This window comes from Neofelis nebulosa, chromosome X, assembly GCF_028018385.1.
Source record: "Neofelis nebulosa isolate mNeoNeb1 chromosome X, mNeoNeb1.pri, whole genome shotgun sequence".
Lineage (NCBI taxonomy): Eukaryota > Metazoa > Chordata > Mammalia > Carnivora > Felidae > Neofelis > Neofelis nebulosa.
The window spans coordinates 87,204,275-87,231,025 of record NC_080800.1 but is presented as its reverse complement, the minus strand read 5'-3'; the positions used below and the strand labels follow the sequence as shown (position 1 = coordinate 87,231,025).

At 36.7% G+C, this 26,751-nt stretch overlaps 1 protein-coding gene across 2 annotated transcripts in view; it reads right to left on the bottom strand.

Annotated features, from left to right (window-relative positions):
* TBC1D8B (TBC1 domain family member 8B) overlaps positions 1-24,725 on the bottom strand; it is a 56,627-nt gene extending 31,902 nt beyond the window's left edge. For both annotated transcript variants that reach the window (XM_058712643.1, XM_058712644.1), the window contains exons 1-7: positions 24,426-24,725; positions 11,012-11,122; positions 8,423-8,541; positions 7,706-7,931; positions 6,794-7,034; positions 3,369-3,576; positions 1,863-2,030 (exon numbers count right to left, since the gene is read on the bottom strand). In XM_058712643.1, the coding sequence (XP_058568626.1) occupies positions 1,863-2,030; positions 3,369-3,576; positions 6,794-7,034; positions 7,706-7,931; positions 8,423-8,541; positions 11,012-11,122; positions 24,426-24,555 (1,203 nt within the window). In that variant the 5' untranslated portion in view covers positions 24,556-24,725. The remainder of the gene's footprint in view (positions 1-1,862; positions 2,031-3,368; positions 3,577-6,793; positions 7,035-7,705; positions 7,932-8,422; positions 8,542-11,011; positions 11,123-24,425) is intronic.
* Between the last annotated feature and the right edge of the window lie 2,026 nt (positions 24,726-26,751).

The window sequence follows — 26,751 nt, the reverse complement described above, 5'->3', positions numbered from 1 at the left end:
TATGTAGAATTTAAGAAATAAAACAAATGAGCATGGGGGAAAAAGAGAGTGAGACAAACCAAGAAACAGACTCTTAACTATAGAGAACAAACTGATGGTTACCTCAGGGAAGGTAGATGGGGGATGGGGCAAATAGGGGATGGGGATTAAAGAATACACTAGAAAAAAAATCCATTTCCTAGCAAACCCGTATACTGACTGGTATTTTGTACATATTCTTATTAAACCTCTAGAAATGAGTAAGAGAGACTAGAAAACCTTAGAACTCTGACATATATCTGAAAAGATGATAAACTCATTCTGAAACAAAATCCTTTCTTGATAACTGAGCATACCCAACTCCCAGAGGCACCTGAGAGTTTTCAGGGAAAAATTCCAGTTCTTTAGGTTTAAGACACACAGATAAACTGAAGGAAAAAGATAAGCAGTACATTAAATCTAACACACAGACTGAACCTGAAATGGAATGGGACAGGGAAAAAAGGGACATAAGCAAGAATATGGAAGCACTGGGAGAGAAACTATCAGGACTGATCAGATTTTACCTGTGTCCTGACATCAAACTAAGGAATATCCTGGCTGCACACCTGAAGAGAATGAAAGATTATAAAGTTGGGGCAAGAAAATTCTTGATGGTCAACATGAAGATTCTGTGTCTGGAACTGAGATATATATTTTTTTAATTACATGTTTTCATTGTGTTTTTCTATTATCAAAGAGAAAGCTAGTCTTATCAATACTGCATTATAATGGACTGAGCATATTATTTTTAGTCTCTACTATGGAGAGGTAAAAGCCTCTATAATCCAATCCAAATGAATAACATAGCCAGTAAAGCTAATGTTGATTTTTTTCTTCAAAGTTTTAATTAAAATACAATAGATATAATGTGATAAGCTTTATCAATCTATTAAAACATGAGTTTCCTAGGCATTAAAAATGAAAATTTGAATTGAAACTATCTACATTTCTATACAGGACATACTAAACATCAAAATCAAGCTTTTAACCACCCTTTGCCAAGAATATTTGCCTTCTCTAATACTTTACTAGTAAATAGCTTTGCCACTATTTTGCTTTGGGCTATATTGTGTAAGTAAGGCTGAGCTACTTGATATTAAATAAAAGATATTCAGACTGGTTTAAAATTGCAGTCTCTATAGCAGTAAAAGGAGAATCCTTTTCAAGGCCTTATTAAATTCTCAAATATAGTTTGAGTTATTAAAAGCCATGTTATGTGAAAGTACAAGATACTGTCAATAGTCAAAAAAGATCAAATGGTAATAATTTTTTTAGTTTTAGTTTTTTTTAATATGAAATTTATTGTCAAATTGGTTTCCATACCATACCCAGTGTTCATCCCAACAGGTGCCCTCTTCAATGACCATCACCCAATTTCCCCTCCCTCCCACCCCACATCAACCTTCAGTTTATTCTCAGTTTTTAAGAGTCTCTTATGGTTTGCCTCCTTCCCTAACTTTTTTTTCCCCTTCCCCTCCCCCATGGTCTTCTGTTAAGTTTCTCAGGATCCACATAAGAGTGAAAACATAGGATTTGTCTTTCTCTGTATGACTTATTTCACTTAGCATAACACTCCCCAGTTCCATCCACATTGTTACAAAAGGCCATATTTCATTCTTTCTCATTGCCAAGAAGTATTCCATAGGAGTTCCTAAAAAAGGACGATTTTCACTTCTGCCTTATGGTGTGACCTACAAAATATAATTTCTTTGGTTTTAGTCTTTTTAAAAAAAAATAAACCTAAGTATGAATAGAAAAGATACTATGAATTCCTTCTTAAAGAATGGACCATACAAAACACAAAGTTTTATTAAACAATGATTTGATTGGTATATAATTACCTCTGTGCTAATATCATGATATGGAGCTGAAGCTGCTCTGCACTTGAATCTGAATTTTGCCACCAGTTGCTCAAAGTCTTTAACTTCACTGAAGCGAAAAGCTGTCTTTCCTTTGATGCTAATGATGACAGTTTTGGTGGAATCATTTGTCTTATCTATAGCTAAGACCTGGGGGGTGAAAACATTATAAATGAATCACATTCTCCCTTGTTGCTGACACTTTCAGGCAAAATATGTTTAGCTTACTCTTTTTGAGAGACGGAGACGGGGAGAAGAGGAGAGGGAGAGAGGGAGAGAGGGAGAGGGAGGGAAAGTGGGAACGCACCTGTGCGGGTAGAAGAGGGGTAGAGGGAGAGAGAATCTTAAGCAGGTTCCACATCCAGCGTGGAGCCCAAGGTGGGGCTCAATCTCACAATCATGACCTGAGCCAAAATCAAGAGTGGGACGCTTAACCAACTCAGCCACCTAGGTACCCCTTTAGCTTACTCTTTTGAGACTAAAGTTTTGGTCCATGGTATGGCTTACTAAGAAATAGACTTTGTGGGGGCAAATAGACTTTGCCTGGGTGGCTCAGCCAAAGCATTTGACTCTTGATTTTGGTTCAGGTTATCATCTCATGTTTCGTGAGACAGAGCTCGGAGTCAGGCTCTGCACAGACAGCGTGGAGCCTGGTTGGGATTGTCTCTCCCTCTCTCTCTACCCCTCCGCTGCTCAATCTCTCTCTTTCTCTCTAAATAAGCAAAAAAAACCAAGAAAATTTAAAAAAAAGAGAGAGATAAGGGCGCCTGAGTGGCTCAGTTGGTTAGTTGGTTAAGCACCCAACTCTTGATTTCGGCTCAGGGCATGATCTCATGGTTTGTGAGATAAAGCCCCATGTCAGGCTCTGTGCTGACAGCATGGAACCTGCTTGGCATTCTTGCTCTCCTCTCTCTACCCCTTCCCTGCTCACTCTCTCTCAAAAAATAAACTAATTTTTTTAAATAGACTTTGGGTACTAGTTGCACCACTGACATAGGTAACCTCAGTGCAAGTTACTTCACTTCTCAAGGAAAAGGTTTACTTAACGTGTAGTCTTTAAAAATGACAGTACAAATGTAAAAATTCAGTGCTATAATGCCGACAATTTATTCCTAACTTACCTAAGAGCTATCAATTCTATTCTTTTTGACTATGTATACCAAACATAATAGTCTAAGTTTTGGTATTAATGTCATAAATGCCTGAGCATGCTCCACCTTGAGTCATCCTAAACCCTTATCTGATTTATAAATTTTTATTTTTTCTATTTTCACTTTTAATAAGAGCTCTTATTCTAGTACTCTTTTCCTGAAGAATGGTGCCCTTATCATTAAAAATAATACTGGACTTGAAAACATGATTATGTAAAAATTAATGAAAGGATAGTTCATATAGAGGTTTTAATAACTTATAGAATGAAAGGATATTTCACTCTGTGAATGATAGCATTTCAAACTAAGAACTGATAGGTAACCAAATTTATATTACCTCTCGTAATGGAATAATTATACTACATAGACTGCCATCCTGGCTAGCAAAGCAGATATAGTTTTCTGAGATGCACATTTTTCCATGAGTGTTAAAGTGGCTGAATGGTATCCATAAGCAACATTCATGTACTTCTTTCAAAGCCTCTTCTTTGGGGAGCCTAAAAAAAGCACTGAACTGCTCACTGTGGGCTCGATTTTCCAGACCTCTGTAGAAAAGAAAAAAGGGGGGCTCAAATAATGACTTCTAAAATGTACACATGCCCATATTGATTAATCTAAATGTACTTTAGAGCAGAAAGATTAAATACTACATGCTATGTTCTTCAACAAATTATGAAATGGAAGAAACAATGATTCATAACAAATTCATTTTTTGGTCCCTTTTCCAATTTTGTTCTACTACTAGATTACAAGGCACAAAAGTTAGAGATGACATAGGACTTCATCTGTTAAGGAATGATCTGAAGGATTATTATTATATTATTACACATCCATAATATGCAAATATGGCTAAAACCAACATTGGCAAACAATTTTTATATGTGGTTACCAGAAAATCAAGAGTCACCCAGTTCAAATAAAATAAAAATGAAAAACAAAAAATGAAAAAAAGAAAACTTAAAAATGAAAATTTATGTGGCGCCTGGTGGCTCAGTCAGTTAAGCGTCCGACTTCAGCTCAGGTCATGATCTCACCATCTGTGAGGTTCAAGCTCCATGTCAGCCTCTGTGCTGACAGCTCGGAGCCTGGAGCCTGGAGCCTGCTTCGGATTCTGTCTCCCTTTATCTCTCTGCCTCTTCCCTATTCACACTCTGTCTTTCTCTCTCAAAAATAAATAAATGTTAAAAAAATAAAATAAAGAAAATAAAATTTGAAAAAGTGAAAATTTATGGCTTCAAAACTTAGACAAGAATAGTGTACAAAAGATAATGTTAAAAATTAAGTGAAGCAAACATTTAAATGAATGTTTTAAAAAATCCAAAGTAGAGGCAAGATAAAACAACACTGCTTGCACAGTATTGGGCAAAGGATAGGCATCAACAAATAAAGATGACTTGTTAACTGATATATAAATATATGAATAAAAACAATTGCTTAAAATAGTACAATTTTTCTAGAGGAGGTAAACACTTGTGTTAAGCAGCAATGCCATCTGGGGTTGTAAGTAAATTATGCAAGCTCTAACTCAAAGACAACAAAGTTAAAACCAAATTCATCATTCCAGCATATACTATTTGAATATGTGGTATTTCATCATGTCTTTCAAAATAATTCTGATGAACAGAAAGCCACATTAATTTTAACCTCACTGAAATTACAATTTGGTAGGTTATTTTATTATTATTTTAAAAGATGAGGTCTATTTATATAAATGAAAAGTGCCCATGATACATTGTTAAGGAGGGTAGAAACAGACTGTGGAATAATATGTGATGTTTAGTCCCAATCATGTTTTTAGAAAATATTTTTTTAATTAATGCATTAAAAAGCCTGGAAAGATATACACTGAACTTAACTATTGCTATTGTGCTTTTGTATTGTTTAAATTATAGAAGTAATACATATTTGTAAAAACAATAAGCCAAAACAATAAAGATATTCAATTTTAGAAAAAGTCATTTGGATACTAAGTCTAAATAAGCTATTGTTCTTCTTAACTTACTAGAAACAAGGATTTAGATATATATGATTTTCAATAAGCTCTCTTAAAATGCACATAGACAAAAATGAATATCCTAGATCTCATTTAAATAATACAGACTTGGTAATGAATAACTCCTTGATAGACGGCTATTTAGAGGATATTCTGAGGGAAATAAAATAGCTAAAAAGTTTATTTTTATGGTGGCCAATCAAGGAAGAAACTACAAAAACAAATGCTCAACTATAATATAAACAGGATTCCTAATCCTTATAGAGTTCTATTTATAAATCATACACATGAGGACCTGTAAAGAATTCACCTCGGTGATCTATTTTCCAGAAAAGCAGACACGCTCACAAAGAAGTCCTCATGTATCCAGATTTTAGAAATGGTTTAGAAATAGGCAAGAGGAACAACTATATCCAATTAGAGCTATGTAGTAATCACACAACCCTCTAGAGGTCACTTGTTCTGGCCCATCCATAGGACTGCAGCTTAGGTTCCTCTCACAGTTTCCCATAGTCTACATCCTTGTGCTGGGGGCCAGAAGCTGCATTCACTAGCTATTTCTAGATCCTCTCTTCTCTCCCTCCCCTTTGGCATGCATGTTTCAGTCAACTGTTCTAAGTGTTGAGCAGTACAAAAGGACTCTGGTCCATTTCAGCAAACCAAATATAGTGGCAAAAAGCTATCAGAGATATTTCTCATGCAGACATTAATAATGATTAACATTTATCTAGGGTTTTATATTTTATAAAGTGCTTTCACACATTATACTGTTCATTCCTCACAAGTGCTCTCTGAGGTAGAAATGATAGATGAGTAAGAACTAAGGTCCTCAGAGATAATGCCTTGTCCAAGGGTGGCTGTACTCTCCTTCTAAAGTCCAGGCTTCACTGACTCCACTAACTTGCCTCTTCAAAAAAAATGATACGTCTATAAATTATGTTTAAAAACAAACAATACATTTTTACAATATCAGACCTGAAGCTGTCTAGACTACTCATAGAGAAATTTAAACTAACTATGCATACAAAAATCTCTATATTTCTAAAAGCACTCCAGGGAAAATCCTACTTGGATCTCAATAATTTTCAAACCTAACTTCTTTTTAATTTTTTTTTTCAACATTTTTTATTTATTTTTGGGACAGAGAGAGACAGAGCATGAACGGGGGAGGGGCAGAGAGAGAGGGAGACACAGAATCGGAAACAGGCTCCAGGCTCCGAGCCGTCAGCCCAGAGCCTGATGCGGGGCTCGAACTCACGGACCGCGAGATCGTGACCTGGCTGAAGTCGGACGCTTAACCGACTGCGCCACCCAGGCGCCCCTAACTTCTATTACTTCTAAGGATTAAACTCAATGGAGGGGATACTACTTGTAAAATGCATCTGAATAAAGAAAACCCACACATCAATGATTAATTCCAAAGAAAAATTATCATATAACATAGAACACTTAACTTTTAATGATAATCAATGTTGTTATTCTTTGGTCAAACGATACTTTAAAAAGTATTAATTGGGGCGCCTGGGTGGCTCAGTCGGTTAAGCGCCCGACTTCGGCTCAGGTCGTGATCTCGCAGTCTGTGGGTTCAAGCCCCGCGTCAGGCTCTGTGCCGACAGCTCAGAGCCTGGAGCCTGTTTCAGATTCTGTGTCTCCCTCTCTCTGACCCTCTCCCATTCATGCTCTGTCTCTCTCTGTCTCACAAATAAATAAAGGTTAAAAAAAATTTTATAAAAAAAATAAAAAAAAAGTATTAATTAAGCTTTGAATACCTCTTGGTGATTTGTAGAGGATCATCAAGGATAGGGTCATTAGCAAATGTTTCCTTATCAAAAAGTCTCTTTATAGCATAGTTTGCCAGCTGTTCCATAAGAAGGTATGTTTCATTAATATGCAAAAACATTGAAAAGTAGTGATTCTCTCCTTGGGAACACACATGAATACTCTCTGTTAGTATAACATTTGAAGTCTTTTCAAGTTTTGAGACTGCATCCCAGGAGATAACAAGTTTTACTGCAAATAAGAATTATAAGCAGGTATGATTAAATTTCTCAATACTGATTAATGTTTATCAATCACCTCTTTTAAGACAATAGCTAACCACTTGAAAAATGCTGCAAACTAAAATACTTTAGACTTCAAGATTAGTTCAAATTTTGAAGCATAACCATTACATACAATAATTGGTGATTCTAGGAAGAGACACAATTTTAAAGAATTTTTTAAAAAATTATTCTGATTTTATATTTAAATCTGTTACTTTACAAAATTGCATTACCACTGATGTAAAAGCTATATGTGTGCTATGAACATTACTGTTTGATTCTTCTTTATAACTATGGGCCATTAGGTATTATGGCTACTACATTTATATTGCAAATTTAAAACATGGATTGCAGAAAGTAGATAGTTTAGAACAATAAAGGAGTTAATATGCCAGGTCACCATCATCATTTAATATCCATTCACTTCCCACAATATGCAAGGCATTCCATACATACTTCTAATGGCTCCTATGTTAAGCAACCAGTTAAAAGGATTCTTTCTCCAGACGAAGTGAATTTTTTAATGTACAATTACTCTTAATATCAATCCAATTACTTTATATACAACCTAACAACACCACAGAGTTGATAGGTCAGTCAGCAAGTTCAAAGCCATGGTAAGCAACAGAAACCACTTACTTTCTGATCCCAACAAAAAAGAATAGAAGCTCAGAAAGTTGGTGCTAAGATAGAGCCAACCCTGACAAGGGACCCGTCCTTTCCAGTAACTGCATGAGTAATAGGTCACTAACTTCTCCTGCTCTGGTAAACCAAAACATTTTTCAAATTTCAAAAGGGCTTCTCGAAATTTCTCAGGATCATCTTCTTTTGCAAAAGAATGTTTTCCTTCTTCAGCAATTAATCCCTAAAGGAGACAAAATATTTTTTGAAAATTATTAGCTACCAACAAAAATACATTTTATATATTTAAACAGTTCATTGACTAAAACTGTGTACATCTACGTAGGTACATATGTGTACATACATGCTTCTCTCAGGACAGAGGTGAGCAAATTTTCTTAAATTTTCTAATTAGGCTTTTTCTAATGCCTCACAAGGAGCTACCACAAATATGGGTGATAAATATTTTTTTTGAATAAGTGAAGGGTTCATTCAAATTCTAAATTCAAGAAATAATGATATGAAAATATCCCTAAGAGTACTCACAAGGGCACTAAAAACTAATCATTGACTTTTATAATTTTCTTTAGCACTGATTCTGACATTCATAATGTGTACTTCTGCCAATCCTGAAAGGTTATCAGTGAAACAATGACCTTTCACATAGTGTTTGATCCTAAAATAAGAGGGTCGAAGATTTTAGTATTCCATCTACAAAATATATCCATCACTTACTCTTATCTTTCCTTGTACAAAATTAGTAATATCTTCATTTGAATCAAACACAGATAAGGTCTTCATGATATTTTGTTCCAACCAATCCCAGTGTTTGGTTATTTCTTCTCTGTTGGCTCCTGATTTCATAACGAAAGAGAATAAAAGACTGAAGGGAAACTTCACATCAAAATTGCTCTTGATATTTACAAGCTTAGTTTAAAAAGAAATAAAAGTATATCTGTTCATTTTCAAAAATGATCATAAAGGAATAAAGATATTAATTACATTTATTCTCTATTTCATCTGTATATGTGGGGATAAATACTATTTTTCATTGTTAAGTGAAAGAATAAAATATTTAATGAGAAGGGAAAAAAGTAAATACAACTCATGAGAAAAGACAACATTCTGAAAACAAGATGCCAGTAACTGGTGCCCACAGGAACTAGTATTTTTTAAGAGAATATATAAAGTGCCAGTAACATAAATACATATAATTTAATCCTCGGCCTTCACATAATACTGTTAGTACTGTGCATATAATCTGTGTGACTACAAACAGCATGCACATAATACTATGTGAAATGTGGATTTCAGCAGTGGCAACTCTACTTATATTAGAAGGTGAAGCCTTTGTTCAGTCACCCTTTTCATTAAAGGGCCTAGTTAACTTAAAGCAGTTTCATCAAAGAGGTTAGAAACCTTACTACAAGTAAGTAAATCCGTGTGACCTGCCAGATCAGTATTAGCTGGCTTGTTGGGAGTCAGATTAAATATTAGTTAGGCTCTGGGTAGCTTTGTCTTGAAGAACATTTCAGTATCTGTTAAGTCTCCCCTGATTACTGCATAAAGATCTCACCAGCACTGTGGATTACAAAAATTTCACTCAAAAGAAACATCTTGACTTTTAGTATGTTTTATGATATATGGAAGTGACATATTAACAAATTTACTGAAACTGCAAAACTGCCTATTTCCTATAATCCAGTTAGAAACTGTATTCATGTTACTAAAGTCACAGTACCATGTGTAATAATTTTCTTTAAGGAATCACAAATACAAGCCATGGTAAAATTTTAAGTCTTTTTTTGGGTCCTTTAGGTCTAAAGAAAGCTTCATTAGTAGGTAATTATTTTATTTCTGCATCATGTTAATTTGGGGGAATAAGTGATATAATAACTGCCCCTTTTTGAAGTAGAATGGACATTTTTCCCTAAATAATTTCTACCAACCAGATTTAGAGTAGAGCTTACAAATGTTTCATGATGTCAGCAGGTATAATGTCTGAAAGCCAGGAAAGGGGTGCCTGGGTGGATCAGTTGGTTAAACATCTGACTTCAGCTCAGGTCATGATCTCAAGGTTTGTGAGTTCAAACCCCACATCAGGCTCTCTGCTATCAGTGCAGAGCCTGCTTCAGATCCTCTGCCTCCCTCTCTCTCTGCCCCTCCCCTCCTCATGCTCTCTCTCTCAAAAAATAAATAAAACCATTAAAAAAATAAGATCTAGGAGAAAACACCAGCATCACTAAAGACAATATATAGGAAGATGCAAAAAACAAGCCACATATCTTAAAAAAATTAATGTTATGCTGTATGTTCACACATATGAACTACCCAGAATCCACATGTTTTATTTTTTTATTTTTGAAATACGATTTATTATCAAATTGCCTAACATACAGTATATACAGTGTGCTCTTGGTTTTGGGGGTAGATTCCCGTGATTCACCGCTTACATACAACACCCAGTGCTCATCCCAACAAATGCCCTCCTCAATGCCCATCACTCATTTCCCCTCTCTCCCGCCCCATCCCCCATCAGCCCTTAGTTTGCTCTCTGTATTTAAGAGTCTCTTATGGCTTGCTTCCCTCTCTCTCTGTTTGTAACTATTTTTTTCCCCATACTTTTTAAAAAGTGTATCTACTTGAGAAGAGAGGGAGGAAACAAAAGAAAGAAAAAGGCAGTCTTTCAATATTAATAGGCCAGAAATCTGGAATTTTAATTTAAACCAACATCATAAAGGCATAATAAAAGAAGTAAACTATCAATGTGGGTTTTTACAAAAATCCTGAGTTGTTTTGTTAGGAAGGATATCCTAATTCATTTTCTATCTACAATATATATATTTTGAGGCATTTGAACTATCTCGGCATGAATGAACATGTAGCATTACCTGTAAGACACCCCTTTTGTGAGAATGTAGGTGTGTAAATAAAAATGTTTCAATTTGGGGGGCTTATACTCTCTTTGGGGACAATTTTTAATTTTGCACTTGATTCCCTTAATCTGAGTTATCAGAGAAAAAACGAAGTATTTCATGGGGAGTTCTCATCTTCTCAGCAGTTCGGTGAAGCAGATGTAAGTTGAAGAAAGGAATCATGTAGTAGGAGCACTGACCAAAATTTGCTGGAACACATGCTTCAGGTCCCTCACACTAATAGATTTTTTAAAAAACCGTAATAATCTATAATCTTGCTCTTGTCTCAATATAGAGTTGCACATTTAACTCATTTCTAAATCAAAACTGGGGAGTATAAATAAATGAAAATATTTAATTTTTAGTACCCTTATTTGTTTGAATTTTATGTTTTAAAAACTGTACTCACCACATGCAATTGACAGGTAAACTTGAGAATCAGGTGTCTGGTGTAGGATGCGAAATGGAGCAACTTTAGCAGTAGAGTCTAAGACTGAATCAAGAGTCCCAACCAAAAGCCCTGTTGTAATAAAGAGATTGTTGAAATAAAGATTTTACAATACATAAAACTAATATCACTTCATCTGACAAACAACCAATGGATTAATCTTTTTTAAAATTTCTAGCCCAAAGTTTCCTTGTGAAGATTTTGCTTAAAGAAAAAATATACTCAGGACAAAGAGACTACTGTGCTCCAATGTGAGTAGTACTGGAGAAAATTATCTTCCAATAAAAAATAAGTCCGTTTCATTGTCCAAATCTCACTATATATTTATAGCACTTATGTCCTCCATAAGATTATGCATACAGCAGATAAGAATGTAGATTCTGGTACCAGAGATTTCCTGAGTTTGAATACTGGTTCTGTCACTTGTGCCAAACTGAACCAGTTATAGTTAACTTTTCATCCTCATTTGTAAAATAAAGGGGTTAAAATGGACCTACCACAAAAGGTTGTTGTAAAGATGAAATGAATTAGTATTACATATAAAAATTAGAACAATGCTTAGTACATAGCAAAACATTCGATGTTAGCAAATACTATTTATATAAGAAAATCTTGGATATTTAAACAAGATAAAACTTTGACTAACTAAAATGTATAGGAAGGGAATTTTCTTTTTACCAATTCTTAATTTTTTTTAAATTTTAGAGATAGAGGGAGAGCAAGTGGGGGAGAGGGGCAGAGGAAGAGAGAGAATCTTAAGTAGGCTCCACACTCAGTGTAGAGCCTGATCAGGGGCTCAATCCCATGACCCTGGGATCATGACCTGAGCCGAAATCAACAGTCAGACGCTCAACTGACTGAGTCATCCAAGTGCCCCCTTCTTTAATAATTCTTAATTCCTCAATTTGGAATTCAAGGTTTTTGATCAATTAGTTCCAATTTAATTAACTGATTATATCTCCTACTCCTCCCTAGAACAAAGTTTGATGCTCTCTTTAACAATCAACTGATTTGTTAGAATCTTTGTTAAGCAGTTCTCTTTTTACCTATACATGCTAATACAAGTCTTCTAGCTCAGTCCAGCTAATCCAAATTCTACATTTTTTTTCAAGACCTACTTCCCATATAAAATCTTGACTGGCAGCTCCAAGCAATAATGTGTTCTCTTTCCCCTGATTACTTATAATGCTTAAAGTCTATACAACACAACCAGCATTTTGATTATTAGGCTAGTTATTATAGCTACTTTCTAAATGCTTCATATATATTAACCTAGTCTCCTAACCTAGATTATTAGTTCTTTGAGGACAATAATCATGTCTTCTACTTCTGGGTTTGTATTCGCCCTTTTAACATATTGCTAGGCACAACAGGAGCAAAATTTCAGTAGGATGGCTAAAATATCTAAAACTACCTTCCTTTTCTGGAAGCTTTGATTGGTTGAGTGTTGGTGTTGTTTTATAAGCAGTTCTCTTTAATTTAGCATACAGATTTTTGGGGAAAAATTTAAATCAATTGTAAAATAGGCTTTTTGCTATTTTCCTATCTTTACCCACTTAAAAAGAGTTAAGATTTCAAGCAAGCTTTGAATGAGAATATAGGTAGGTTGGCAGATGTGTGGTAGGAAGTTATTTATTATAAGCATTGAGGGAGGTAAATTAGAAGATTAGGAGATAGAATAAAGAGCTAGACATCTGCTCAGCTGAAAGGAAAGGGTAAGAGAATGAATGTAAGAATCAATAAAAAGTAAAAATAGGGGTCACAAATACAGCATATCAATTAATCTGACAGAGGGTAAACTATTCGATAGTGGGGGCAAACTATCAAGAAAGATTTTGGCAATGGCAACAGATACAGATTATAGAGAGAAAAGTCATCTGATATCAAAAAATCTGGTATGAATTGAAGACTTAAGAAGTAGAAATAAGAAAATCCAGACAAATATTTTGAAAGAGGGGGTACTGGGGAAGAGAGAATGGGAATGAGGAGAGACAGAGGAAATTACTGTATTTCACCTAATAATGATAAAATTCCTGAAGGGTTTGTAAATAAAAGAAATAAATAATTCTATCACTTTCAGCCTGAAAAGGGGACTGTGAGAAATTAGATTTGGCTAAGAGATCAAGGATAAAGAAAAAAAAGTAGGAGCTAAACATTGCAGATAGCCTCTTCAGAGCAATATGATTGAAATTATTAAGGAAATGGAACAAAGGAGAATGTTCTCAGGTTGAAGACCAGAAAGTAAAGATATTCAAAAGAAAGGTAAAAGAGTGAAGTAAAAGAACCACAAGAGGTAAATATCTTCAGGCTGAAAAACAAAGTCAAGTATATGAATCTCTATGTATATAAATATACAAATAACAATGTGACAAAATTGTCAAAATAAAGGTATTATAAGTTTAAATAAAAGCATATATTAAACAGCATTGGTTTGGGGTGCCTGGGTGGCTCAGTTGATTAAGTGTCTGACTTTGGCTCAGGTCATGATCTCACTGCTCCTGAGTTCAAGCCCCACATAGGGCTCTGTGCTAACAGTTCAGAGCCTGGAGCTTGCTTCAGATTCCTTCTCTCTGCACCTCCCCTGCTCACTCTGTCTCTGTCTCAAATATAAAATAAAACAACAAAAAAATAAAAATATAAACAGCTGGTTTAGCTGCTAGATTTGCCTTCTAAGAATTTAAATTCTAAAAATTTCAAAAAATTATTTTCAAATTTGTGAGGAAATCATTTATTTTGCTTTTACCACATTTTTAAAAAATACAATTTAGGGGCGCCTGGGTGGCTCAGTCGGTTGAGCGTCTGACTTCAGCTCAGGTCACGATCTCACAGTTCGTGAGTTCGAGCCCCACGTCAGGCTCTGGGCTGATGGCTCAGAGCCTGGAGCCTCCTTCCGATTCTGTGTCTCCCTCTCTCTCTGCCCCTCCCCCATTCATGCTCTGTCTCTCTCTGTCTCAAAAATAAATAAACATTAAAAAAAAATTTAAAAAAAATACAATTTATTGCCACGTTAGCTGAATACAGTGTATATAGTGTATACAGCATGCTCTTGGCTTCAGGAGTAGATTTTCATGATTCATCACTTACCACATTTTAAATAAAACTAGGTGAAATTCTATTTCCTTGTTTACACACACTAGAAAAAGTAGTATTAGAAGAATAGGAGAGGGACACCTGGGTGGCTCAGTTGGTTGAGCGTCCAAATCTCGATTTCGGCTCAGGCCATGATCTCAGTCCCAGACTGAGTCCCAGAGCAGGCTCTGTGTTGACAGCATAGAGTCTGCTTGGGATTCTCTCTCCCTCTGCCCCTCCCCTCCTCTCTTTCTCTCTCTCTCTCTCTCTCTCAAAATAAACAAATAAAAAAATACCATGCTAAAAAAAAAAAAAAAGGGAGAAAGAGCAAACTGGTTTAAAAAAAAAATGTTTGGCTTGGGGCGCCTGGGTGGCTCAGTTGGTTAGGCATCTGACTTTGGCTCAGGTCATGATCTCATGGTCTGTGAGTTTGAGCCCTGCATCAGGCTCTGTGCTGACAGCTCAGAGCCTGGAGCCTGCTTCGGATTCTGTGTCTCCTCTCTCTGCCCCTCCCCCACTCACACTCTGTCTCTCTCAAAAAATAAATATCAAAAAAAAAAATTAACTGCAAAGTCCTTTCTAAAATATGAAAGGATTTATATACCCAAATGTTACAGTCAGGACTAGCTTTATGGGCTTGTGACCTGTCCATAGGGCCCCATGCTCAAAAGGGCCCCTGCTTAGTTAAATGCTGTGCTGTCACTGTCTTGAAATTCTTCATTTTTGAACAAAGAGCTCTGAATTTTCATTTTGCACTGGGCCCCACAAATAAGCTAGGTCATCCTAGTTTACAGTAGTTATCTCTGGGCAGCAGGATGATGGGTGATCATTATTTTACTTTATACCTGTATGTATTTTTGGAAACTTTTACAATGAATAACCTTTCAGATAAAAAAAAATAAGGCTACTTCTTACACACTTTTAAAAAGGAAAAAGGAAGGTCCTTCTCAGGATAAATAAATGCTATATCCCTGTAGCATTTGGGGCAATGCAAAACATATACTTTATTCAACACGATGGGTCTTCAGATATCATAACTATCTTGTCTCCCCTTGCTTATTCTTCTCCTAGCTTAAAATATTCCTAGTTCTTTCCATTGTTTGTTTTATGAGATTGTCTGGGCCTCTTATTTTTTCTTCTACCATTCTCTTAACATACCTATTTCTCAAAGTTTCTTATAAAATGTGCCATTCAAACCTGAATGCCAGATATGGTCTGAACAAATTCAGGTTTCTTATACTGTGGGCTCCATGGTTCTATTAATGCAGTCTAAGATCATATTAGCTTTTTAAGCCACTACATCTTATTACATTAAGCTTGTGACCAACTAATCTACTTTGATCTTTTTTACAAATATAAGCACCAACCTAGATAGTCTCTGTCCTGTACAGGTGATTTTTAAAAAAATAACCTAAATGCAGTTTACATTTATCCATGTTAAATTTTATCCCACTAATATCAACTGAGCATTCTAACTTGTCCAGATCCTTCCGAATCTTGATTTTTATTTTCTATGACCATGATTCTCAACAAAAACTTCGAACTGGATTCATTTGGAGGAGTATTTGAAACTACTCAAGCTCAAGTTTTGAAACTACTAAAGCCAAGAGATTCTAATTCAATTTATCTGAGATATGGCCTGAGTACTCTATTTTTCCCCTTAACTTTAGATCATAAAAATTGTCAAATGTACAAAAATAGAGAAAATAATATATTGACATTTCTATGTGCCTATCACTTAATTTCAATAATTATGAACATTTCGTCAATCTTCTGTCATTTATCCCTTCCTGGAGTCATTTAGTTTTTTTTAAATTTTTGTTTTTAATGTTTATTTATTTTTGAGAGAGACAGAGACAGAATGCGAGTGAGTTAGGGGCAGAGAGAGAGGGAGGCACAGAATCCGAAGCAGGCTCCAGGCTCTGAGCTGTCAGCACAGAGCCTGACGCGGGGCTCTAACCCACGAGCTGTGATATCATGACCTGGGCCGAAGTCGGATGCTCCACCGACTGAGCCACCCAGGCGCCCCTCATTTAGTTTATTTTAAAAGGTTCTTGGTTAAATATAACACACAGCCAATGTTGAGATAACTGACCTATGGTATTAATTGTCCCTTTCAATTTTTAGACACTTGCAAATTTGGTATACATTTCTCTTTTGTATTAGGTCAATGATAATGACAAATAGGTAGGACCCCCCCCCCAAGGGCTGAATGTTGGAGACACTATTAAAACAGCCACAGCTTGGAGACAGTACTCATCACCAATGTACTAATTTAGTACACTTCAGTTTGACAAGTGTCTCTTTCTGCTTGTAAACTAGATTGAGGGCACTGTGTAAGGCAACATTGCTTTAGTGGCAGAAAAGTCATTTAAATAAACTTCTTAATTACAAGCAAGATTTATTTCCATTCTAAGTAAAATGTCTGGTTATAAATTTTGGCCATAGAAATGATTGCCAGAACTTTATAGTGGATTCTGTATCTTGCCATAAATTGCCATGTTTACAAAGCCAAACAAGTACTCCTTTACTGAATTTTTTATAATCTCAACTTCATTAAATGTTAATGACCAAACTAATTAGTAAACTGCCAACACACTTAGTAGGAAATACATTCAAATAGGAGAAAGTAGTGTTTTCAGTAGAGGTTGTGGGTATTCTTGATTCTATTGCTTTTGTTACCAGATCTAAGTCGTTAAAACGGGACTGTGAATGCTTATTTTAGAATAATCCAATAGCCACAGTTGGCATTTTGAAAGCTGCCAACCTTATACTAAGAGCTTTGGAAAATTAATAAAAGTAACTCTTCTCTGTCCTATTTTCCCTCTCCCTGCATTCTTTTAAAGACATTTACTTGAAAACTAGGTATATGTAAACACTCATTTCCTTTCTCAACCAAAATCTTTGTTCATTAAAGGATTTCGAAATTTGTATAGGGAAGTAACTGATATCACAAATGACAGACTATAATGTCATGTGGGGAAAAAGAATGCATGAATTATCAATCAAACAGAACTACATTTCTCAAGATTAAAACATAGGGAAATGTGAGAAGTGTTACCATCTTTATTTACAGTACTTTCTTACACTTTAAGACTTATCAATATACAAAAAAAGAGTAGCCCTCACAAAATTAAAGACAATACAACACCTGAATTCCTAGATGCAAAGTAACAAGTAAGCATGGCAGTAAATGAATAAACTCATAAACAGTACAGCACTTTAAAAACATTATTTAGAAGACTTGAAGCTGACCATTATCTTGGTTAGTATAAAACAAAAGGACAACTAATACAATGATAAAAAATCAACAAATGTGATTATCCCTTGTTTTAAAACTTCACTTCTTTATAATGGAGTAAGGGAAGAAAAAAGACCATTTAGACTGGGGTAGAAAGAAGAGTGGAGATAAAAAAAACAACAAAGACTTAATTCTCAAGTACCTTTAATTTTCTATCTCAAGTTTTCCTATTCTAGAGATGAGGGCATTATTTTTCAACAACCTTTTCTAGTTGCTAAGGGCATTATATCTTGAGTCTCATATTTCCAACCACAGATAAATGAATCTGGAATACTTGCTGTGTCCCCAACGACTACCATCTTTTGCTTTTACACTATCAAATTATTTGTCCTGCTGAAAATGTCCTCCTTATTTCTCTCTACCAAACCACATCCCAGATATTATTAGTTCTCATAGATGGGTGATTTAATTAAAAAAAACAATACAAACTGGTTTTTGACAAAATGTTCCTCAGATGCCACACTGGAATTATGCCACCAGAACACCACCTATGGTTATTAATTGCTGCTTTTAGGAAGTCTTTGTATCATTTAACAGGGCATCTCATACGCATACTTTACACCAGATCTGGCCTTGGAAAACTGTTTTGAGGGTTTCAAATACCCCTCATTCATGACTATAAGTCACCAAAACTAGGCTGATATTATTGCTGACTACCTCAGTAATTATATATTTGTTTGCTTACTTGTTTATTATCTGTTTATCTTACTAAGTTATAAACTCTGTGAGGGTAGGAACTATTTGTTTTATTCGCTATTGTATACCCAACACCCAGGACAGTAGCTAGCTACCACCCCATTTGTTTCCACCCAGGACAGTAGCTAACTGCTACCCCATTTCTGGTTCCCTTCACAGCAAAACTCCTAGAAAGAATTATATACATTTGCTCTGTCTCCAAATATCTGTTTGGCTTCATATGCTCTAGTCCCTCTGGTCCCTGCTCATAGGTTACCTTAAGGAAGCCTTCCCAGACCAAATTTATCTAAAACACTAACCCCTCCCCTCTCTATCACTGTAGCTTACTTTATTTTTCTTCATATGGCTTAACACCACCTGCAATGTCTTATTTGTGAATTTGCCTCTGCCAACTAGAATGTCAGCCCAAGGAGAATAAAGATTTTATTTTGTTCACTTGCTGTTATCTCTAGCACCTAAAACAGTGCTTGGTTTTTAGAAAGCACTTGGTAAGTATCTGTTAAATGAATGTATCCTGTACAATCACATACAGGATTTATTCTTACCTTTTGTGCTTATACAGCAACAGCAAAAGGTAGAAAACTGGGCAGATTTTCTAACGTAAAGGTAATATAAAATCCATGCCATAGCTGTACTGCCACAGGGTAAACATTATAGTGTCATTTATTATTAATTTTTGGCTTACCTTACATCCATAGTCCTTCCACAACTGTCCACTAGAAACATGTTTTTACCAGCTGAATCATTTCTACTTGAAGTATCATGTTTTGAAAAATACAACTAAGATGACAAAAGAGTACTAAATGTATTCTTCAATACCACTCAGTAAGACAATAAGTGATGCTTATATCTGTAGAAGTGTTGTTGAAGAACTTCCAGGTTTTGGGCAATCATAGATCAAAATGAAATGCTGTTGTGATATTTTATTCTAATACTTGTACGCCATTCTGATTATAAATCATAAATGCATAATCACTATCATACCAATATTATTGAATAACTATCAGTGTTTTACTTTTGTAGTAGTATGATTGCAAATTGGACATATTCAATGTTACTACTCCAAATTAATTTCTATATACAACATGGGAAAAGTAATTATTAGGGAAAATGGTATAAATATAGGTCCTTCTTTGGCCTTCAAGTACAGAAAATGGTACTTCATTAATAGATAAATGAATATCAGATGTTTATATCGTTGCTCACAAGTTTCAAAAACTCATGAGACTCACATAACAATGACATAAGGTGGGGAAGATAAGTTTTGTTACCATTTTACAGATGAGGAAACGAGGCCTTTATAAAACAATTAGAGCTGAATAGTGGCAGAAAAAAATATTAAAAAATCAGGGAAGACAAAGTCGGGTTAATAATGCAAGTGGAATCACTGAACTCAGTGGTATACTGATGTATTTGTGGATGCTGGTTTGTAGCTGACTTATGAAAAAGAAAATCCCATAGGGTAACCTCTGGGGAGGGCAAATTACACTGTGTTCTGTTCCCTCCCTGGAACATTCTGACCCATGCAGAATCAAGTAAAAAATTACTTTTAAAGATCTCTTTGAATGAGAAAGGTCAGCTTTGTGGGAGGTTTTGAAAAATGAAGGTTGTTCAGGGTCATCACTTTATAGTCTTGTTTTTTCATTAGAATGAAATCTGCTTGATAGCAATTAATACTAGTTTCCTACTTATATAATAAATCTCCAATACCTTAATCAAAAAAAAAAAAAACCCTCTTCCCATGAGAATTGAAGATTCATGCCCCTAAGTTGAAGTGGAGTAGCAGAAGTTTCCTGTCTATGTTTCAGGAAAGGAAGACCCCAGCAGCAAGCAAGGGAAAGGAAAAAAGAGAGAGTAGTGTTATTAACAGGTATCTTAAAAAACAAACAAACAAAGAAACAAAAAAACCCTGAGGCTTATAGGTATGCAGTCAATAATCCTTCCACTACTACCAAGAAAAAGTGGTGACAATGATCATCCTTCATATCTTAAGACTTCCAATGAAACTGTCCTTTCTCACTCAAAACAACATAGATGGATCTAGAGGGTTTCGTGTTAAGTGAATAAGCCAGTCAGAGAAAGACAAATACCATATAATTCCACTCATATGTGGAATTTAAAAAATAAAACAAATTAACAAATTAACAAAGAGATGAACAAAAAAACCCCACAATTCTTAAATGCATAGAACAAATGGGTGATTGCCCGGGGTTGGTGGGGGATGAGTGAAACAGATAAAGGGGATTAAGAGTACACTTATTGTGATGATCACTGGGTGATGTATAAAACTGCTGAATCACTATATTATACATTAAAACTAATATAACACTGTAAGGGCGCCTGGGTGGCTCAGTCAGTTAAGTGTCTGACCCTTCATCTTGGCTCAGGTTATGATCTCACAGTTGTTTTCCCTAGGGGTTGCTCTATGGGATTTTCTATTAAATCAAAATGATATTTATTAATTTACAATATGTGTGTGGGTGGGGATTTGATATTTATCTGAAATGAAATGTCATGGTCACCATTTAGACACTCTGGTTCCAGTAATAAGGTACTTGGGAGACCAAAAATTTTATCAGTTCCTTTGTGAACATGGAATGCAGGCATATTTTGCTAAGAAAAACTTAATTGAGAATGTTTTCAAAGTTGGGCAACTTGAGTTGGGGGTGGGGAAAAAGGAGAGAAAGCCTTGTATTTTTGAGAGACAGTCACTAACAAGTTCTTTAAAAAGCTACCTTATTATGTATGTGTTTAATTATGACAAATCATTTCCACCATGATTTAAGTTTATATAAATATCGTAAAACATTTTGAAATGGAAAGCTCATTTAAAATATTATTATGTTCTAGTTCATACATATGATTTAATTTCAAGGTAATGGTGCCAAGATGAAAGAGGAGAGAGATAGGGAAACAGAATGTCTTAAAACTTCTCCATTTTAATAAGTTTACTCTTTAGTCTCATTCTACAACCCCAAAACAAGGTCTACTGAAGGAGATGATTATTCTAACACACAAGAACCTGCTTACACTATGCAGATATGGAATATTCAAAAATCAAATACTCTCAACAAATGATCTGAATTAAAGCTTTCTGATTGGCAGATCTTCCTAAGTCTGACACACTAGAATGTAGCCCCATAACTCCACTCATGCAGCACCCCAACTACCAAGCAAATTGTTGATTTGTGCTTAATGAGCCAAATATGCATAAATTATTTTCAATTACATAAAGACAGGTGCTAAATTTAGATGCTATAGAAAAGTCATTACCCTTATCAGCCAGGAAGATCAAGGGATAATGTAAGATCACTGCAAAAGTCCAGAAGGGTGAATTACTTCACTAAATGAAAGAAAATTACTTTATCTATAAAATAACCTTTACATATAATGAAAATTTCCACAAGATATTCTACCTTACTGTGAACCAGGACAACTAAGATAAAATAGGCAAATGATAAGTAATCTACTAGATGTCCACTAAATGGGTTTCAGAAATTTAGAAAAGGACCTCGGAATTCTAATTTACAAGTTAATCTCCTGTTACAACCACCCTAGGGTTCTCTGTTGCCCCAATTCCATTTTTAGGAAAAATAATAGAGTCAACTAATTTTACCAAGTCCACAGCTAAAGTCATTACATTGCTGGTGGTTATTGCCAATTATCACATGGCAAAGAAATAAAATCTTAAAGAAAGTACAACTATTAACATTTCTAGATGGTCATTATCTCTTCTTCATTAAACAAAATGTATAAAGGAATCTTTTAAAGGGATAGCACATAACACTGGATTTCAGCAAGCAAAATAGACAAAGGCAAGTTTATGCTGGCACCCAAACTCCTGTGAGAGGTAATCCAAATGTGGATTTGTGTAAAGCATAACAGAGCTCTTGGCTTCACAATTTTAAGTAAAAAAAAAAAAAAACACAGTAATTGAGCAGTCATGAAAATCAGCACACGCTTCTTCTGGACCAAAATGAACCAAACAAACCTTAAAAACACCTCTGCTCCTTTCTGATCCATTTTGCTCAATTTACATGTAATAAAGTGGCAGCACTCGTGGAAATTTCAAGCATCTTGACAATACCACAGGTAAAATAATCATGCAGACATACACATTGACCACAATATGGGCCTATGGCTATTCTCAACATACACGTGTGGTATAAATCTTGGTTTATTTCTGCAGACAAATCTCTTATTCTAGAGATATGGGCTTTTGAAGAGTACATGGGAGTGAGTGGAATAGAGAAACTGGTGCAATAGGTCTATGTTTTAAGAAAACATGTGAAATGAAAAACTAAACACAGAAAAAAAGGAATGATTATTTACAGGAAATTTGCAACAAGTAAACTCTTTCATACTCCATTACAGTGGTTTGATTCTCAAGAATCTGATTTACCTATTATTTTTCAGGAACACAGTTGTACAAAGTGAAATATACCTCCTTGGTAAATGTGGACAAGAACACCATAAAAATTCTGGTCAAGAAAAGTTATGGGGAACCAAAATATTATGCTGTAACACAGGGCTGTAAGATGTTTTAAATGTACTCTGAGTTGTTCTTAATGGACTAAAGAGGGTAAATAATGTCACTGGGTAATTATGAACATTGATTCTCAAATTTAATTTGGAAAATAGATGCATCTATTAAATGGAAAGGCTCCTCTGCAAAATAACACTTGTAATTTTTAAAACTCAGAAAATGACCAAATGTGAGTTTAATCAGGCAATTTTTGTTGCCATATTTTCAAGAGGGACTTTTTAGAAGCCAGATAAGATGAACAGGTCTTGCAAAATTAAAAAAAAAAAAAAAAACTCCTGCAGAACCTCAGAATTTTCTCCAGCTTGGGGATGGCTTGGAAAAAAAGAGGAAATAAAGGCACATATCTGTCACCACCTTAACAACATGCACTGATTTGGCACCAATTACCTTTCATTTCATCCTCTCAACTCTATGAGGTAGACACCATTTCCTAGAAGAGGAAGAGCAATGCCATCTCCTCCGTGAATCTTTACACAACCTTTCAGTTATTTGGTTCTAATTAGAATTTGCCTGATTTACTAGTTACTGGTTATAAGTCCAATTTGCCTGGGTTACTGGTTACTTCCCCCTAACCCGACCCTCTCCCCCGTATCCAGATCAAGAGCAATTCAAAGGTGGAAAAGTGAATCTTAACTGTCTTCGTACACTAGCATTCCATGTGGCACACAGCAGGCGTTTATGTGTAATAAATCAAAGTATCTGTCGAAAGCCATTCAACAAGAGATGAGGATGGGGCTAAAATGTAGATTTCCCTACTCTCCCCTCTTCCCGCTACATCACGCTGCCTAAAGGAAGTCTGGTCCACCACTCCAAAGCCACCCTACCAAACTGCAAATGGTCACGAAAAAGAGCTCTGCGTCCCCCTACCAGCCGTGTCCAAAAGTTTGAATGCCCCTGCCCCAGACGAGAAGTCTCCAAATTGTCTGGAGGCTTTAAACACGTGACCCAGGGCCAGTTCTGGATTTGCAAAAATCAAATCACTGAAGCCAGGACGGATTCGGAGGCAAGAGTTAAAAACTTCCACTGGTTTCATAGGTTGGCTTACAATCGTGGCTTTGAAAGAAGGGGCACCGCCGCACACTCGAGAGGGAAACGAATTACGACGACGGTTACTCTGAAATAAGATCCCAGGGACTGAAAACTGGGTGGCAGAGCAAGAGATGCTAAATTGGGAGGGGTCCGCGATTCTGAGCCTTCCCCCGCAAGTCCGACCTCCCCACCCCCCGCCACTTCCGAATATCTCATTTGAAGCCTCAGGATGTGACTGGGGCTCCTCCCTTTCTCCTCACCATCCTCCCTGCCCCCCACCCCCGACTCTTACTTGCTCCCCCACCAGGATGGTGATTATCAAGTGGGGGTTTCGTGAAAAAAGTTAAGTCCACAACTGCCGAACTGGCCCCTATCACCAGCCTGAACGCTACCTGTCGAGGTCTAACACTCGTCGTCAGGCTCTCCCGCGGGGGAAGCTACGGGGCAGGTACTCTGTCTCAGAAAGAACCCCTCCTCTGCCTCAGATTATTCCACCGCCTCGGAAAGGACCCCTCCTTTCATTCCCCCTCCCACCCGAAGCGCAGCGGCCAGTCGAGTGAGGTATTTTCGGGACTCAGGGGCGGCGACGGAAAGGTGGTGGCAGAAGAACCCGAGCCCCTTCGCCCGGGGCCGAGAATCGCGCGGCGGGTGGCGACGAATAACTGTTTTCCTCACCGCCTTTTAAGTACCCGCGAACACGGCCCCGAGTTGGGTGGGGGGTGGCCACAGCTTACCTGTGAGACCCCCTCCGCCTTCCTCGCCGTAGCCCCGACGCCGCTGAAGCACGAAGTAGTCGTTGGACCTTTCCATCAGCCACAGCTTCAGTGCATTTTTCAGGAGCACTTCCTCAGGCTTCAGCCACATCGCGAACTTTGTGCCGCCCGGCAGCGGCGACCCAGATACCTTCCTCCCCTCACCCTCCACCTGTCTATTTCCCTCTACTTTTCCTCCCACCAAATCTCCCTCAGGCCAAGCCACGGCTTGTGTTCACGTTTTCCACACTTCCCCCAACCCTCCCTTCTCTCCCACGTAGGCAGCAAGATTGCCAATTCCCTCCTACAGCTCTACCGCCCGACTGGGAAATAGTCCCGCTTCTTTGCCTCCTGGGAGTTGTAGTTTCCTATTCGCTTTTCTGTACCCAAACAATGGGAGTGGGGGACTACGATTCCCACAATCCACTGGGGTGAGGACGGGGTGCGGGTGCTTTCAAAGCGCGTCCCGCCACCACTTAAGTGTATTTTGCCTACTTAAACTTTAAAGCGGTTTTTTTTTTTGTTATTGTTCAAATAAATGAGCCCCAGGTATAATTATGTTGCTTCTTATCATCATTTTACAGCCGAGGGTATTAAACTATAGAAAACAAAGTTTCTGGAATTTTGGAGTAAAGAACGGCCCATTCTGGGAAGCAGCAATAGCAGCAACTGATATTAAATGAGCTCTTTGAAAGCTATTTCATATACAGATCATTTCACGTAATTCTCACAGAAGTCTTTCGAAGTGGATATTATTCCTCACTTTGCACAAAAATAAAAGCGCAGACGGGTGAGGTGACTTATCCAAGGTCACACAGTAAATGGAATCTGATAGAATTCTTTGTCTAATTTAAAATCTTCCTTAGACTAAGCTCTTTCTACCCATACAGGAAGAATATAAAATCTCCAGAAGCCACATGATTTTATTCACGCCGTGGGCCCCTCCCTTCCCCCACTGCCACCCCAATCTATTTAACTGTTGTAATCAGCCACAGAAAAAGGTCTTCTCCAACTTTCCTTTTCAGGATCTAAACAATTTATAAACATTTCCCCCCTTTATTAAACTCTTTAAGGAAAAAAAAATCCCTTTCAGGGCAGCCTTCACCTCTTTGTACCTTGGCAGCTCCTTACACACTAAGGTGAATGAGGTCAGTGATTTGTATGGCATCGCAGTGAGGAATTATTTGAGGGACATTTTTATTTATTGCAATAAATGAGCTGATCAGAATTAAAGGGTGCACTAAAAGCAAAAACAAGTTTGTACAAAGAAAGGAGTTGGGAGGAAATGTACAAAAAACACGGGGCTCTCGGTATGCTGTTTTGAAAACAAAGCCTCAAGGCCATTTCAATTAAAAACAAAAATGGGGTGGGGCACACCCAGATGCCAAGTCGTGGAGCCAAAGAGCTCTGCCTTGGAGCAGTGTCTCTGGTTTAACCTTTCCCAGATGTGGGCCAGCTCAAGGGAGGCAGGTGTGTGCTACAACAGGGATTTTTCTTGGGGGTGAGAAAAGGGTCAATTTGGGATTAGCCCTACTAAAAGGCAGTAAGTAAGTACGAAGGCAGCTTCCTGGAGAAGATGGCAAGACAATCATCCCAGAGCCCAAACTGCAATGTATCTTTGGGGAAAGCCATCCCAATTTGGATGTACACTACTGAAGATGATTTCTTATCTTCCTCATAAAAGCTCAGTGAATGTAGCAAATGTAGAAAAATGTGATTTGTTCTTTTTACCTTTCCTTCTCTTTTGAATTTTCTTCCTCATCAAACCACATTCTTTTCCAACATCCTTAATGGTTGCAGTAGTGACAAGGGCTGTCCAGAAGTGGATGGTTCCTGGGGTGCCTGGGTGGCTCAGTTGGTTGAGCATCGGACTTCAGCTCAGGTCATGATTTCACAGCTGGTGGGGTTGAGCCCCACATCAGGCTCCGTGCTGACAGCTTAGTCTGGAGCCTGCTTTGGATTCTGTGTCTCCCTCTCTCTCTGCCCCTCCCCTGCTCATGCTTGCTCTCTCTCTCTCTCTCTCAAAAAAATAATAAAAAACATTAAAATAAAAAAAAGAAGTGGATGGTTCCTCTCTATATATTGATTTAATCCTTATTTAAAAACTTGTATATTTTTACATCCTTACTTTATAGATGAAGAACAGGAGTCTCAGAGAAGTTAAATAACCTAAGATCACATAGCTAAGTAGCAGAGTTGAGATTTGAATGTAGATTTTTCTCACTACAAATTATGACACTATACTACCTTTTGCAAATGGTTAATCTATTAACCATATGTATTTGGAAATCAAATACAACATGTCCAA